Source organism: Moschus berezovskii, chromosome 15, assembly GCF_049115385.1.
Source record: "Moschus berezovskii isolate FMDL1 chromosome 15, NW_MosBer_1.0, whole genome shotgun sequence".
Lineage (NCBI taxonomy): Eukaryota > Metazoa > Chordata > Mammalia > Artiodactyla > Moschidae > Moschus > Moschus berezovskii.
The window spans coordinates 32,356,985-32,369,547 of record NC_142474.1 but is presented as its reverse complement, the minus strand read 5'-3'; the positions used below and the strand labels follow the sequence as shown (position 1 = coordinate 32,369,547).

At 51.5% G+C, this 12,563-nt stretch overlaps 1 protein-coding gene across 4 annotated transcripts; it reads left to right on the top strand.

Annotated features, from left to right (window-relative positions):
• The first annotated feature begins 2,023 nt into the window (after nt 1-2,023).
• On the top strand, nt 2,024-12,348 carry DDRGK1 (DDRGK domain containing 1). Of its 4 annotated transcripts, none has more exons than XM_088843958.1 (10): nt 2,024-2,181; nt 3,393-3,593; nt 4,433-4,545; nt 4,765-4,866; nt 8,109-8,231; nt 8,540-8,578; nt 10,756-10,822; nt 11,094-11,150; nt 11,685-11,733; nt 12,048-12,186. In XM_088843958.1, the coding sequence occupies exons 1-9, from the start codon at nt 2,091-2,093 to the stop codon at nt 11,717-11,719; spliced, it is 828 nt and encodes a 275-aa protein (XP_088700084.1). In that variant the 5' UTR covers nt 2,024-2,090; the 3' UTR covers nt 11,720-11,733; nt 12,048-12,186. The 4 variants fall into 4 exon arrangements, 3 of the variants coding, with proteins under 3 accessions (XP_088700084.1, XP_088700083.1, XP_055288470.1); XM_088843957.1 differs by having other exon boundaries at nt 11,094-11,271; nt 12,048-12,148; XR_008686756.2 differs by lacking the exon at nt 10,756-10,822 and having other exon boundaries at nt 11,094-11,271; nt 12,048-12,128.
• Nucleotides 12,349-12,563: the final 215 nt, after the last annotated feature.

Genomic DNA, 12,563 nt, shown 5'->3' with positions numbered 1-12,563 from the left:
CAGCCCGGCTTCCTTAGCTCCGCCTTGCCTGCCAGCTGTGAACTACCTGACTGTGATTTTAAACTTGGCATAGCCTTAATCTAGCCGGGTCTTTTCAGCCATGTCCCAGACTTGGGACTTCAGTACTTAAACTCCTTTATTTAAACATCCCTCCGGTCCCTTAAATCTGTCTTTCCTTCTCAGCCAATTCTTTTCATCCCCAACACAGCAAAGAGGAGAAAGTGCCCCAGCAGACCCACCTGGCGATAGGCCTTGACCCACTACTGACATTTGCACTGGGCAATTCAGCCGTCTCTCTCCTTCATGGGGCAGATTCAGGGCCAGCTCTACTCCTGGTGAGGCAGCTCCTATCAGGAGTATCATGGGAAGTCTGGAGAGCTGGCAATGCCTGGATGAATTATTTTGTTTACTGTTAATGATATCTGATCATCTCGATTATCAGATTTTTTTTTACACCACAGAATTTGTCCTTGGGAACATATTTATTTTTTTAAAAAACTCTGCTCAATGACTACCATAGTGGGAATATTGCACAGGCCAAAAGGCATTACTCTGTCCTAACTCAGGTCCTGGAATTTCCCATTCTACCATGTGATTCTACCATATGATCCCTTTCTACTGGGTGATTTGCCAGTCTCTTTGGAGTTGACATGAGAAGTGGTGGGTTAGATCAGGAAGTGGTGCCCTTGGTCTGTGTCATGTGTCTTCCTCATGATGTCATGGTGAATCTTCAGGCATGTGAAGGTGGTTCCCAAAAGAGGTTCACCTCAGCAAAGCTGACCTCCTGACAGGCTAGGAGGAGCTCTCCAGAGCCTGAGTGTAGGCACGTGGTGTACCACAGACAAGAACCACGTGGTATGGTCAGCACGAAGACAGTCGGAGCCCTGGAGGCTGAGAGAACCACCTAGGTTGGTTGAGGGCTCCTCAGCAAGATGTGGGAGCCCACAAAGGTTATTAAACAGGAGTATTGGAAGAGTGTATTCACTCTTAGAGTGAGATAGACCTCACTCTAAATCTGATGGCCTTGGGAATAACCTGGTTGCCTAGTGATTAGGACTCTGTTTTCACTGTTGAGGATATGGGAACTAAGATCCTACAAACCAATCAAGCAGTCAATCAACCTGACGGTTTTTGAGCCCAAGAACTTGGTGAGGAGGGAGGAGATATGTGAATACCAAAAACTGTATGAAGAAGTTTGTGTATGTGTGATCTTTAATCAGGATCCTTGGTTGCAAGTGACAGAAATCCTCTCAGGCAACAAGACCAAACAGGGACATATTGATTGCTTTACCTAACTGATGATCCAACATTTAAAGAAATAGGTTCTTCGTTATTCTGAACAGAAATGAAAGGGATTGCATTATTCATTCATTACATAGACTTTGCTAGAATTAAAATGTGAATTTTTATTTCTTTAGAATTATGATGGAATAATCTCTTTGGAATTGCACTTCCCTCATTGTGGAGGAAACTAAGTGAAAAAGGACAATTCTTGCCTTCAAAGGAGACTGTCAGGTCCTATTAATTCTACCTATGAAATAGTTCCTTTTATTTATTTTTTAGTATTTGAATGGTTGCATGCATGCTTTTTTTTTTAACATTTATTTTTATTTGGCTGCACCAGGTCTTAGTTTCAGTTGTGGCATATGGGATCTTCAGTTGCAGGAAGTGGGCACTAGTTCCCTGACCAGGGATTGAACCCTGGCCCGTTGCATTGGAAGTGCCCCGTCTTACCCACTGAGGAAGTCCCTCTGGTATTGTTTACTGTTTTGAAAATATACATTGGTTCAATCCTTAGTCTGGGAACTGAAAAATCCCACAAGTTGTGCAGCCAAACCAGAAAAAAAAAAACCTAAAACGTAAAGTATACATATATATATATATGTACACACATAACTGAGTCAATGTGCTGTACAGCAGATTGATTAAGAAAAAAAATTAGGGCCTATCCATTTAGTGAGGCCAGGGCGGGGCCGAGAGGCAGGCGGGGTCTAGATAGGAAATAGGAGGGGCCACATGGGTGTTGGGCGGGGCCTGGGAGATCCCGGGTTTCAGGGTGAACGCGCTTTTTCCACCTGGAAGTCAACGTCATGGTGTCCCCCGTGGTGTACTTGGTGGTGGCGGCTCTGCTTGTCGGGCTTATTCTGTTTCTGACTCGCAGCCGGAGCCGGGCGGCAGCAGGTAGGAGATGCCGCCGCGCCAGGGCCGGTGGGGCCGCGCGTCCTCCGTATCCTCAGCCTCTGTAGGCCGTGGAGCCCGGCTTATGCGCATGCGCGGACTTGCCAGGCGCCGCTGACCAGATCTCCGCGCCTTCCGTCTGCCGCAGGCCGCACGCCTGAGCGTGCGTGCGCAAAGCGGCGACCAGCAGGGCGCCGCAGTGCAGGTGCCTGCTCGCGGACCGAGTGGCAGGGCCCCTACACCTTTTTCCTGGCCCCCAAAGAGAGCGTGCCCTCATCTCCTCGCCCTTTGGCCCTCCATGAGGGCCAGGCCCTGGCAGACACTACCATCCTTCATCCGGGCAGCCCCCCCCGCCCCCCGCTGCGTCCGTTGAGGGATCCACAGGGGTTTCCCATCCCTCCCAGGCCGGCTCCAGAGCAGCTGACGAGAAGGGGGCCACTAAGTGTTTTCTACCTACCTGCGAGCAGAAAAGAGTATGAGGTGGCTCCAGGAAGCTCTCCTTACCCTTCAAGAACACCTTGTGTGCATGCACTCTCCTCCCTGTTTTGCACCCCGCCCGGAATGCCGTGTCATCTGCCAGGGCACATAACAGATACAACTGTCATCCTCCACCCTGGCCCCCTCCCCATCATTTCTTTATCGGCATATGAGTTTGTGTATATGTCCCTCCCCCCTCCTTGGGCCCACAAGCTATTTGGAGCATCTGCCAGGGGCAGGGGACAGAGAAACTGAGGTAAGGCAAATAGCCAGCAAGTCCTCCTGGAAGATTTCACCATCGGGTCTGCTCTCTGATTGAAGTTCTAGATAAAACCGTGGCAGGAAGTGTTAGGCAAAAGACTAATACAGTCCTGCTGTGGGCATTCATTCAGATGGGGCCTGGAGAGGTCAAGGTGGGCTTCTGGAAGAGGTAGAACAGCTCTATTTTGCAGGGTGGTAGTCTCTTGACGGGTCAACTGGAAAGATGGGACCTTAAGAGGAAAGAAAGGTTTCAACAGAGGTGGGAGGAAAGGAGTGCTCTTGCTGCATTGGACCAAGGTCAGGGTTTGGGTTATGAAAGACTCCACAGTCAGGCTGAGATATTAGGGCTTTGTTGTGGGCAGTAGGAGCTTGGAGGAAGTTGAGCAGAAGAGGGTGAGGCTTCCAGGATGATGTTCCCCCTGTCAAGAGGTGAGTTGGGCTGCCAGAGAGAATCATGGTGCTTCTCTTCCCTACAGCTGTCCAAGAGCCTTTGCACAATGAAGAGGTACCAGCAGTAGCAGGCCGAGTGGCTCGGCCTCAGCCCCTAGAGCCCGAGGAGCAGAGAGCTACCGGCAGGCCCCGGCGCCGGAGGGACCTGGGCAGCCGCTTGCAGGCCCAGCGTCGAGCCCAGCGAGTGGCCTGGGCCGATGAGAATGAGGAGGAGGCCATCATCCAAGGTGAGAGGGGCCCAGCCTGGTGGAGCAGGGGCCTGGGTTAGAGGGTGAGGGGACCCCAAAGCTGGGCAAAAGAATGCAGTGTGAAGCCATAGTGTGGGAGGAATGTCTGGGAGTCTGGAGGAATGTTTGGATTTGGTTAGGAGAGACTTTGTTGTTGTTTAGTTGCTAAGTCGTGTCTGACTCTTTTGTGACTCCATGGAGTCCTCTGCCCTGGGATTTCCCAGGCAAGAATACTGGAGTGGGTTGCCATTTCCTCCTCCAGGGGATCGTCCCGACCAGAGATCGAACCCACGTCTCTTCATTGGCAGGTGGATTCTTTACCACTGAGCTACCAGGGACGCCCCTAGGGGAGACTTAGGACCCATCCTTTGTTCCCTGGGGACTAGCAGCTCTGGACCCTGATCCCTATTCCATTGGGCCAACCCCTTCTTGCTTCCTTTTGGCTCTCAGTGTCCAAACAGGAGGGCAGGAGTCTTTAGATTGATCAAGAGAATTCTTCAGTCCACTCCTTCTATCCCAGCACTCTTCCTTGTGGGGGCACACTCATTCTCTGAGGGCTTCACTCAAGCATTCAAGTGCCCTCGTTGTGCCTATGCAGTGTCTAATGTTATCGTCTGTTTTCTTGCCCCATGGTTCCCTGACCCCTCTCCCAAACCTAACACACGCACACCAGACAAATTTCTGCGTGGCAGAGGCTTTAAAAGGAGAGCTGGGCTAGAGGTATTTGCAAGTGAGTGGAAGGAATTCCCCCTCGAGGAGAGCGACAAGGGATAAGGTGAATATCATCCGTCTTCTGTGGCCAGGACCTGACTGACGTGTCTTTCTCTGACCATACTCAGCCCAAGAGGAAGAAGACATAGAGAAGCCAGTGGAAACTCACTTATCAGGGAAAATTGGAGCCAAGAAACTACGGAAGCTGGAGGAGAAACAAGCACGAAAAGCCCAGCGTGAGGCAAGCAGGAGGGATGGGGTGCAGCTCTGAGAGGTGGGAAAGGGCCCTTCCTTCCTTGTCTCCTATGTAGCAGACCCTCCCCTCATGCTGGGTGTGTGTTTGATGCTTGCCTGACTCGTCTCCTGCAACCATGATCTTTGGCCTGACCTGGCCTGTCTGGGAGGTGGGCAGGCTCTGGCTGGAGGTGGAGATGTGCCAACTGTGAAAGCCTTTCTCCAGGCAGAGGAGGCTGAGCGTGAGGAAAGGAAACGCCTTGAGTCACAGCGTGAGGCAGAGTGGAAGAAGGAGGAGGAACGGCTTCGCCTGGAGGAGGAACAGAAGGTGAGCCAGGCCCCAGATGCTGACTTCTGTCTGCTGCCCAGGCAGCCTTGCTTTGTGTGTGTATGTGTGTGCGTGCATGAGTATGCCCGTGCATGCTCAGTGGTGTCCAAGTCTTTGTAACCCCATGGTCTGTAGGCCGTCAGGCGCCTCTGTCCATGGAATTCTCTGGGAAAGAATACTGGAGCAGGTTGCCGTTTCCTACGCCAGGGGATCTTCCCTACCCAGGGATCAAACCCACGTCTCTTGCATTTCTTGCATTAGCAGGTGAATTATTTAGCACTAGCGCCACCTGGGAAGCCCTCTTGCTTCCCGTGCCGCTTCCCTACACCTGCAGCCTAGAAGAGGGGCCGTGAGCCAGGTGCAGGCTCTGATTTGTTTGGTTCCTGTGTTCTGGGCACAGCCTCTATAAAGCTGCTGCTGAAAAAAATGAGTCTGAAACAGAAATTTTGTGCATGTAATTTATTGGACACACCTGAAGCATTTGAAGAACGTTGAGACAGAGTGACTTGAGCAGGGTAAGGAAGAAGGAAAGGGGTCAGAGAGATGAGGTGGGGCGGGGGGACTCTGAATCCTGAGGCCCTTTGGGCCACTAAAGAACATTGTAAGAGATGGTGGGTTATATCTATCCCAGGTTCTGTTCAGGGCCTGGCATAGAGAAGATGCGTGGAGAATGGAGACCACTGCAGTCAGGGTGGTGAATCAGCCTTTGTTTGCCAGGTGCTTCCTTCCTTTTGAGAACCCTTCCTGGGCACCACCATAAAGATGTGGGGCATCTCGAGTAAGAGCCTGGGCTGCCCAGCTGGGAAGACCCCATAGCCTGGTACCTTTGGCCTCTGACTGGCCTTGCTATTCAGGGACACTGGATGTCCAGAAAGCCTGGCTCTGGATGCTGTAACAAATGGGCTGGAACACAGCAGAAGATTTCAGTCACTAAGTCGTGTCCAACTCTTTGCGATCCTGTGGAGTACAGCATGCCAGGCTCCTCTGTCCTCCACTGTCTCCCACGGTTTGCTCAAATTCATGTCCACTGAGTCAGTGATGCTATCTAACCATCTCATCCTCTGCTGCCACCTTCTGCTTCTCTTTCCCAGCCTCAGGGTTTACCTTGCTGAATATTGATTCTAATAATAAGTATTCTGGGGCTCTTTTCCCCTACACCCCAGTTCCGTTACTATTAACATCATACCTTATACCTTACTGTGGTATATTTCTTACAACTAGTAATAATTTATCATTAAGTGAATTTGACACATTATTGGGATTTCATTAGTTTTCCCCAAATATCCTTTTCCTTTTCCAGGGTCCCATCCAGGATACCACGTTACACTTAGTTGTCTTGTCTCCTTAGGTTCCTCTGAGTTGTGATAGTTTCTCAGACTTTCCTTGCTTTTGATGACCTTGACTGTTTTGAGAACTGTTAGGAAAGTATTTTGTAAAATGTCCCTCTATTTGCATTTGGCTTATGTTATTGTCAAGGTTAGAATGGGGGTTATGGATTTCTGGGAGGAAGACCAGAGGTGGAGTGCCATCCTCAACACAACATATAAAGGTTTCATGTTATCGACTTGACTTATCGCTTCTATGTTAACTTTGATCATCTGGCCAAGATTATGTTTGCCAGATTTTTCCACTTCCCATGGTTTCTTGGAAACAAGCTACTGCACAGCCCACACTTAAGAAGTAGGGAGTTATTGCTCCATCTACTTAAGAGGAGAGTATTTACGTGAAGTATTTTAAATTCAATTGTACAGATTTATCTTTTCTTTATTTATTCAATTGTTTATTTGTATCTACATGGACTTATGAATATCTATTTTGCACTTTGTATTATAATTCAAGTGCTGTCTTTTTTTTCGGCCATGCCACATGGCTTGTGGAATCTTAGTTCCTCAACCAGGGACTGAACCCAGGCCTTCAGCAGTGAAAATGCAGAGTCCTAACCACCTGACTGCCAGTGAAGTCCCATCCAATGCTATCTTATTTACTTTTCTGCTTAGATTGTTCTAGCTTTGGCTACTGGGAGCACTTTTAGTTGGCCCCTGTTTATCTTTGACATACCCTCATTGTTTTTCTTCTTTGAGTACTTTCTTACTTTTGACACTGACAAATGCTCCAGGCTCATCTTGTGTATCTCATGTCACAGCTTTATCTTCGTGTTTAAGACAGATCTTTCTGAGAATTCTGGACAGTGGGTTGGTTTGGGGCAAGACTGTTGCACTCGGTGGTGGTGGATGGGTCAGGCAGTTTTCCAGAAGTTAAAGAAAGAAGTGGTAGATGGAGCCTCATTTCTGACCAGGGAAGCTGGCCAGACAGCTGTGAGATTCGCTAAGCCAAGGATTCAGGAGGAGTACCAGATGTGTGGGGATCACAGGGTCTTTCTGGGACATCATCTGTTTGAGGTGCCTGTGAACCAGCCCAGTGGGTGTGCCACGTGGGCAGTCGTGTATTTGGGAAGAGAGATTTGTGTAGGGATACAACAGCAGCAGTCACTGGCACTCAGATATCCTTAACTATTAGCATCATACCTTACCTGGTATATTTTTTATAGCTAGTAATAATACGTTATTATTAAGTGAATTTAACACGTTATTGGGATTTCATTCGTTTTTCATTAGGGCATAATTGATGCTGTGGGCATAGTGAGGTGGTCCAGAGAGTGGAGGAGAGAGAAGGGACTGGGCTGAGTGATGGAGGTGGGAAGAATGACCCAAAGAACAGGAGGAAATCCAGGAGAGGGTAGGGTCTGAAAGCCAAGGGATGGAAGAGGGGATGGTAGGCTCTGCCCAAGGCCACTGAGAGGACCGGGGTTAAGGCCTGATAGTTGTCCCTTGGCTTTGGTGGGTAGAGGACATGGGTGAGGCCATAGCAGGACTTATTTTGGTGGAACTGAGTCTGCAGAAGTCAGATTGGAGGGGGCTAGAGGGATGGTGGACTGATGGGAAATGGAACCTGGGTTTTGTTCACAAAGCTTGGACATGACAGGGCAGGATATGGGAGGGGGTGGCTGGAGGATATAGGGCATTCATGGCAGGATTTTCAGGGAGAGGGATGCTGAGCAGCATCTAGGAGGTGATAGAACTGATTGAGAAAAGGGATCATGCTGTTTAGCTTAGGGGCCAGAGGGATCAAGTTCTTGAAGGAACTCTGTCCTTGAGCTCTGTCTCTGGCCTCTGGGAGCAGCAAAGACCAAAACAGAATAGGGTGACCACCCAGTCTGACTCTTGCCTCCTCTGTGTCCACAGGAAGAGGAGGAGAGGAAGGCCCAGGAGGAGCAGGCCCAGCGGGAACATGAAGAGTATCTGAAACTGAAGGAGACCTTCGTGGTGGAGGAGGAGGGTGTGGGCGAGACCATGACTGAGGAGCAGGTGTGTCCACCACCCCTAGGAAACGTTCCCTGAGCCCAGAAAGGCAGGACATCCCCATCTCAGACACCCCACGGCTCCTCGCCTGCTTCCCTGGTCATCCAGTGAGAGGCGGGTGGGCATCAGGATCAGCAGGCTCTAGTGGCCGAGACCTTGTCTTTGGGAGAGGTGGTGCCTCGATCCCCTCCCCACAGGAGGCTCTGCTGCTCACCCAGGTGGTTGGACAGGCACTCAGCTGGGCAGGTGGGTAGGCATAGACCCTTGTGACCCGTGCCAGGGGGACTCTCATCTTGATTTCTCTGCTTCTCTAGTCCCATAGCTTCCTGGCCGAATTCATCAACTACATTAAGGTAAGAAATACAGAGCAGAACCTGGGTGTCAGCTGCTTGCTTCTTGTATGTATGTTGTGTTCATCTTCAGGGCCTGGAGAGGGTAGGCCCAAGCAGGGTCTGCACACATGTCACTCAAGCTTGTGCAGGAGTGGGCAGGTGGGCCTGCTAGGGTCCTGGCCAGGAAAGCCCTTTCTCCTCTGACCCCAAAGGTGGGGAAGGACCTGTTCTGTGTGGGAGGTACGATCGCTTCCTCGTGCTTAGGGTTTGACAGTTTCCCTGCTCTTCAGACCCCATGCTCAGTGAGTCATTGTGTTTTCAAGTTTCTCCACATGTGTTTTCTACCAGTTCTGTCATACTGAGGTGGAGCCACATCCCCTGCCATGTGTTCCTGGCCAGGAACTTGGGTCTTCCACGGGATACTGGAGGATGTTTCCTTTGGAATCTGGGGCAGGGTAGCAGGTGTGCCCCCTTCTGTCTGCAACTGCAGCGCGGGCCTCCTGAATACTGCTTCGGTTGCATAAGCATGTCCTGCTCTGCTTTGCTGCTAAGCAACTTCTCTCCCACAAAGGATGCGATGAGGGGAGAGGTTTTCAAGTGCAGCTCAGGGGTGCAGAGGCGGCTGAGGGAAGGAGTACAGAGGGAGCGGAGGCGGTGGTGGGGGTGGTACTAGGGGTGCCAAGGAGCCAGGGCTTGCATAATCCCCCCCACCTCTCCCAGAAGAGAGCATGGTTTAGATACCTCCTAGCTGCAAGGGGCTAGGCTCACAGCCTAGGGGCTGGGGGTTCCTGAGAGGGAGGGGGCTCCTCAGACTGTGACCATTCCTTTCTCATACAGTCCATTTTCCACCCTGGCACACTTGATTGAGGGCTGCAACCCTGGACAGGATATGTGACACTCTCCTGCTGCTATTTGGAGCTCACTGTCCCCACCCACTCAGTGGGCAGCAACACAGCCCTGAGTCTCTCCTCCAGGAAGCCCTCCTGCATCAGCTTCAGTCCTGCCTCCACAAGGCAGAGACTTGAGAACCCTCAGGGCAGTCCCTATCCTTGCTCTCAGCAGCTCTCTGGAGGGGCCATTTTCTGGTGTTTTCCAAGCTCTTTTGGAGTTTAGTAGAAGTTTCTCCAGCTTATGCTAGCTCTGATTGTCCCAGAGCTCCTGTCATAGGGAAAAGGAGAACTTCCAAAACTCAGCCTACCCACCTTCGTCTTGGCTTAAGGGGATGGGCCCTTTCATCCTAGGGTTTCAGAACTAGAGGGACATTTCTGTGTGCAGCAGTTACATGAGGCTTAGCTGTAGTTTGATCTTGTTGGCCCACTCTCCCTTCTGATTGGGTTGGGTTGGTCGATTGATTAGTTTTTCCAGACATACTTTTGGCGCCAACAACCCCACAGACCAGGTTTTCAGGGACCACCTGGGGTGACTCCATAATCCCACTCTGAGCTGTTGCTGGGAGCCCAGCACCCACTCCCCGCTTTGTAGGTAGAGGCCACCTGGCCAGGTCACCTGGTACTTGCCCACACCCTGGCCCAACTGCCATTCACTTGCCTCCCTGCTTACGTATTCAGTTTGGCATTTTGAACAGTCTCACGCCATCTGCAGCTGGGGAGGTGTCAGCGTGTCAGTCCTCCCCCAGCTCATTTGCTGTGGAAGATTCACAGAGATGCAGAAGATCGCCTTCTCACAAGTCATGTGCTCTTTGTGAGGGAGACAGAGCAGATGCAGGTAGAGCCCAGCAGTGGACCCTCAGCTGCACCCCTTGGGAACTAAAGTTTCTTCTGAGGGTGTGAGGGAAGCTTTGGCACATGGCAGTGTGTGAAAAGTGCTGCGCCCCCCCCCAGTGTTGCTGACAGTTTCTTGAGGGCTCGTACAGTGTGAAGAGGATGGTAACAGGAAGTATCGGCATGTCAGCATTGTTGTGACCTTGGGGCCAGGGAACAGTGAGCAAAGGTGAGGCAAGACTGAGCTGCCTAGGTCCTGGCTTATTGGGGCTGTTTATCTGCTCTGTTCTCCCCATTCTCACCTTCTGCTTGGCGGGGCTGTGGGCCATGTCCTGTTCAACGTTGCTTCTCCCACACCTTCTCAGTGCCTGGTCCTGGCAAGTTCTCAGCAAACACAAGTCCCAGAAAAGGTTTTTTAAAATAGCTTTTGGTGATTGTCATTCCTCCCCTTCATCTCTGTGGCGTTTCCCCTTCCAGCCTGTCCAAGATATTAGAAAGACACCTCTGGTTGCAGAGAAGCCGGCAGCTGTGCTTGGTTCTCCAGGTGTGTTTCTGTCTAGGGTGATCCTCAGTCCAAGGGCCTGGAGGGCAGCTCTCTGCCCACAAGCAGGGAACAGGAGAGTTTATGAATGTGTATGTCTATATGGGTGATTGGGAGAGTATGTGAGGGGAACGAGGCTCTCCCATAGGATCTGCACAGTGTGTGTCTAGCCACCCAGAGCAGATCACATCAGGACACCAACTTCAGAGGGTTCCAGTGCTGAAAAGGATTTGCCCAAGCTCAGCCTTGCACTTTCTCCTCCCTTTGTTTGTAGCAGTCCAAGGTCGTGCTCTTGGAAGACCTGGCTTCCCAGGTGGGCCTACGTACTCAGGTAAGCCCTGCACGGTGGCCTGTATGGGGAGTGCAGCCATGGAATGTGTGTGGCTATCAGAACGGGCCGACCCTAAAGATGTAGAGTCTCAATGCCCCTTCCCCGCTACCACCAACCAAGAGTGAGTATACTGTAGAAATCTCTTGTCACCCCAGGCATCCTGCCTTTATAACTAGTTGGAAAGCAGTCAGGGAGAAAAAAAGAAAAAGGTCTGAACCCCATCACTCCAGCAGCCCAAATCCAATTACCTAGACAGCTGTCCTACAACAGGCCATACCAGCCTCCTCAGCCAAATGTCACCACTTCTCTTCTGGTTGGAAGGGAGCCTCTCTTGGGGTGGGGGGTGGGGGGTCCTGCCAGACCCCAGGACCAGAGCCCCTTCTCTCCAGGGCCCTCCAAAGGAGACACGTGCAGTCACATTGCAGGGTGGCCATGAGAAGGAGAGGAGAGGTTTGGTTGTGGGAGGAAGGTTGTAGGTACCTCTTCTGGGGGCGGCGGCGCCTGTCCCTACTCTGAGAACTGTTCTCCTCATAGGACACCATAAACCGCATCCAGGACCTGCTGGCTGAGGGGACTCTTACAGGTGAGAGGAGGACAGTGTCACTATGGGCCCTGGCCTTGGGGAATGTGTAGCCATGTGGGGCTGCAAGGCTAGGATGAGCACCCCGGGTGGGGGAGCAGTGTACAAAGAAGGGCACTGGGAAGGGGGATGCAGTTCAACAAGGAGGATGCCAAGGCCTGGTGATGGCTTTGGGTGACAAGGACAGGCAAGGAAGCCTGATTTGACTCGCCAAAGTTGGATACGGCTGGGAAAGGCCAAGCAGGCAGGCAGGAGGAGCGGGTGGGTCTCTGGGCATGTGGGGAGGGCTCAGCACCACAACCTGCATGTTCCCACAGGTGTGATTGACGACCGGGGCAAGTTCATCTACATAACCCCGGAGGAACTGGCTGCGGTGGCTAACTTCATCCGACAGCGGGGCCGGGTATCCATCACTGAGCTTGCCCAGGCCAGCAACTCCCTCATCGCCTGGGGCCGGGAGCCCCCTGCTCAGGCCCCAGCCTGACCTAGGCCTTCCCTCTTGGACTGAGAGCTGGCATGGCCTACCTGGCCATACATCTTTGTTCCTTCTCACCATCTTGGGGCAGATGGAGTGTGGCCAGGCAGTTACAGATTAAAGGCCCAATAAGTACTCATGAACTTGGTGTGGCTTGGTGTGGCAGAAGGCCTAGCCTGGGGTGCCAGATAAGCTGGTGAAAATCTCATTTTGGAATTTATCTTGGGGGTGGGGGTGGGATCCTTTGGAAACAGATGCAAGTTCCATTGTTATGAATGCATGCATTCAAACAAAAAACTGATCATTTACTCTGTTCCTTTGTGCCCTGCAAGCCCTGCCCTCAAGGCCTGGATGAGGT

Coding starts and splice junctions, on each gene's coding strand:
- DDRGK1 (XM_055432495.2), top strand. CDS start 2,091: ATGGTGTCCCCCGTGGTGTACTTGGTGGTGGCGGCTCTGCTTGTCGGG. Junction 4,546..4,764: donor CACGAAAAGCCCAGCGTGAG/GCAAGCAGGAGG, acceptor GCCTTTCTCCAG/GCAGAGGAGGCTGAGCGTGA. Junction 8,579..11,093: donor AATTCATCAACTACATTAAG/GTAAGAAATACA, acceptor CTTTGTTTGTAG/CAGTCCAAGGTCGTGCTCTT.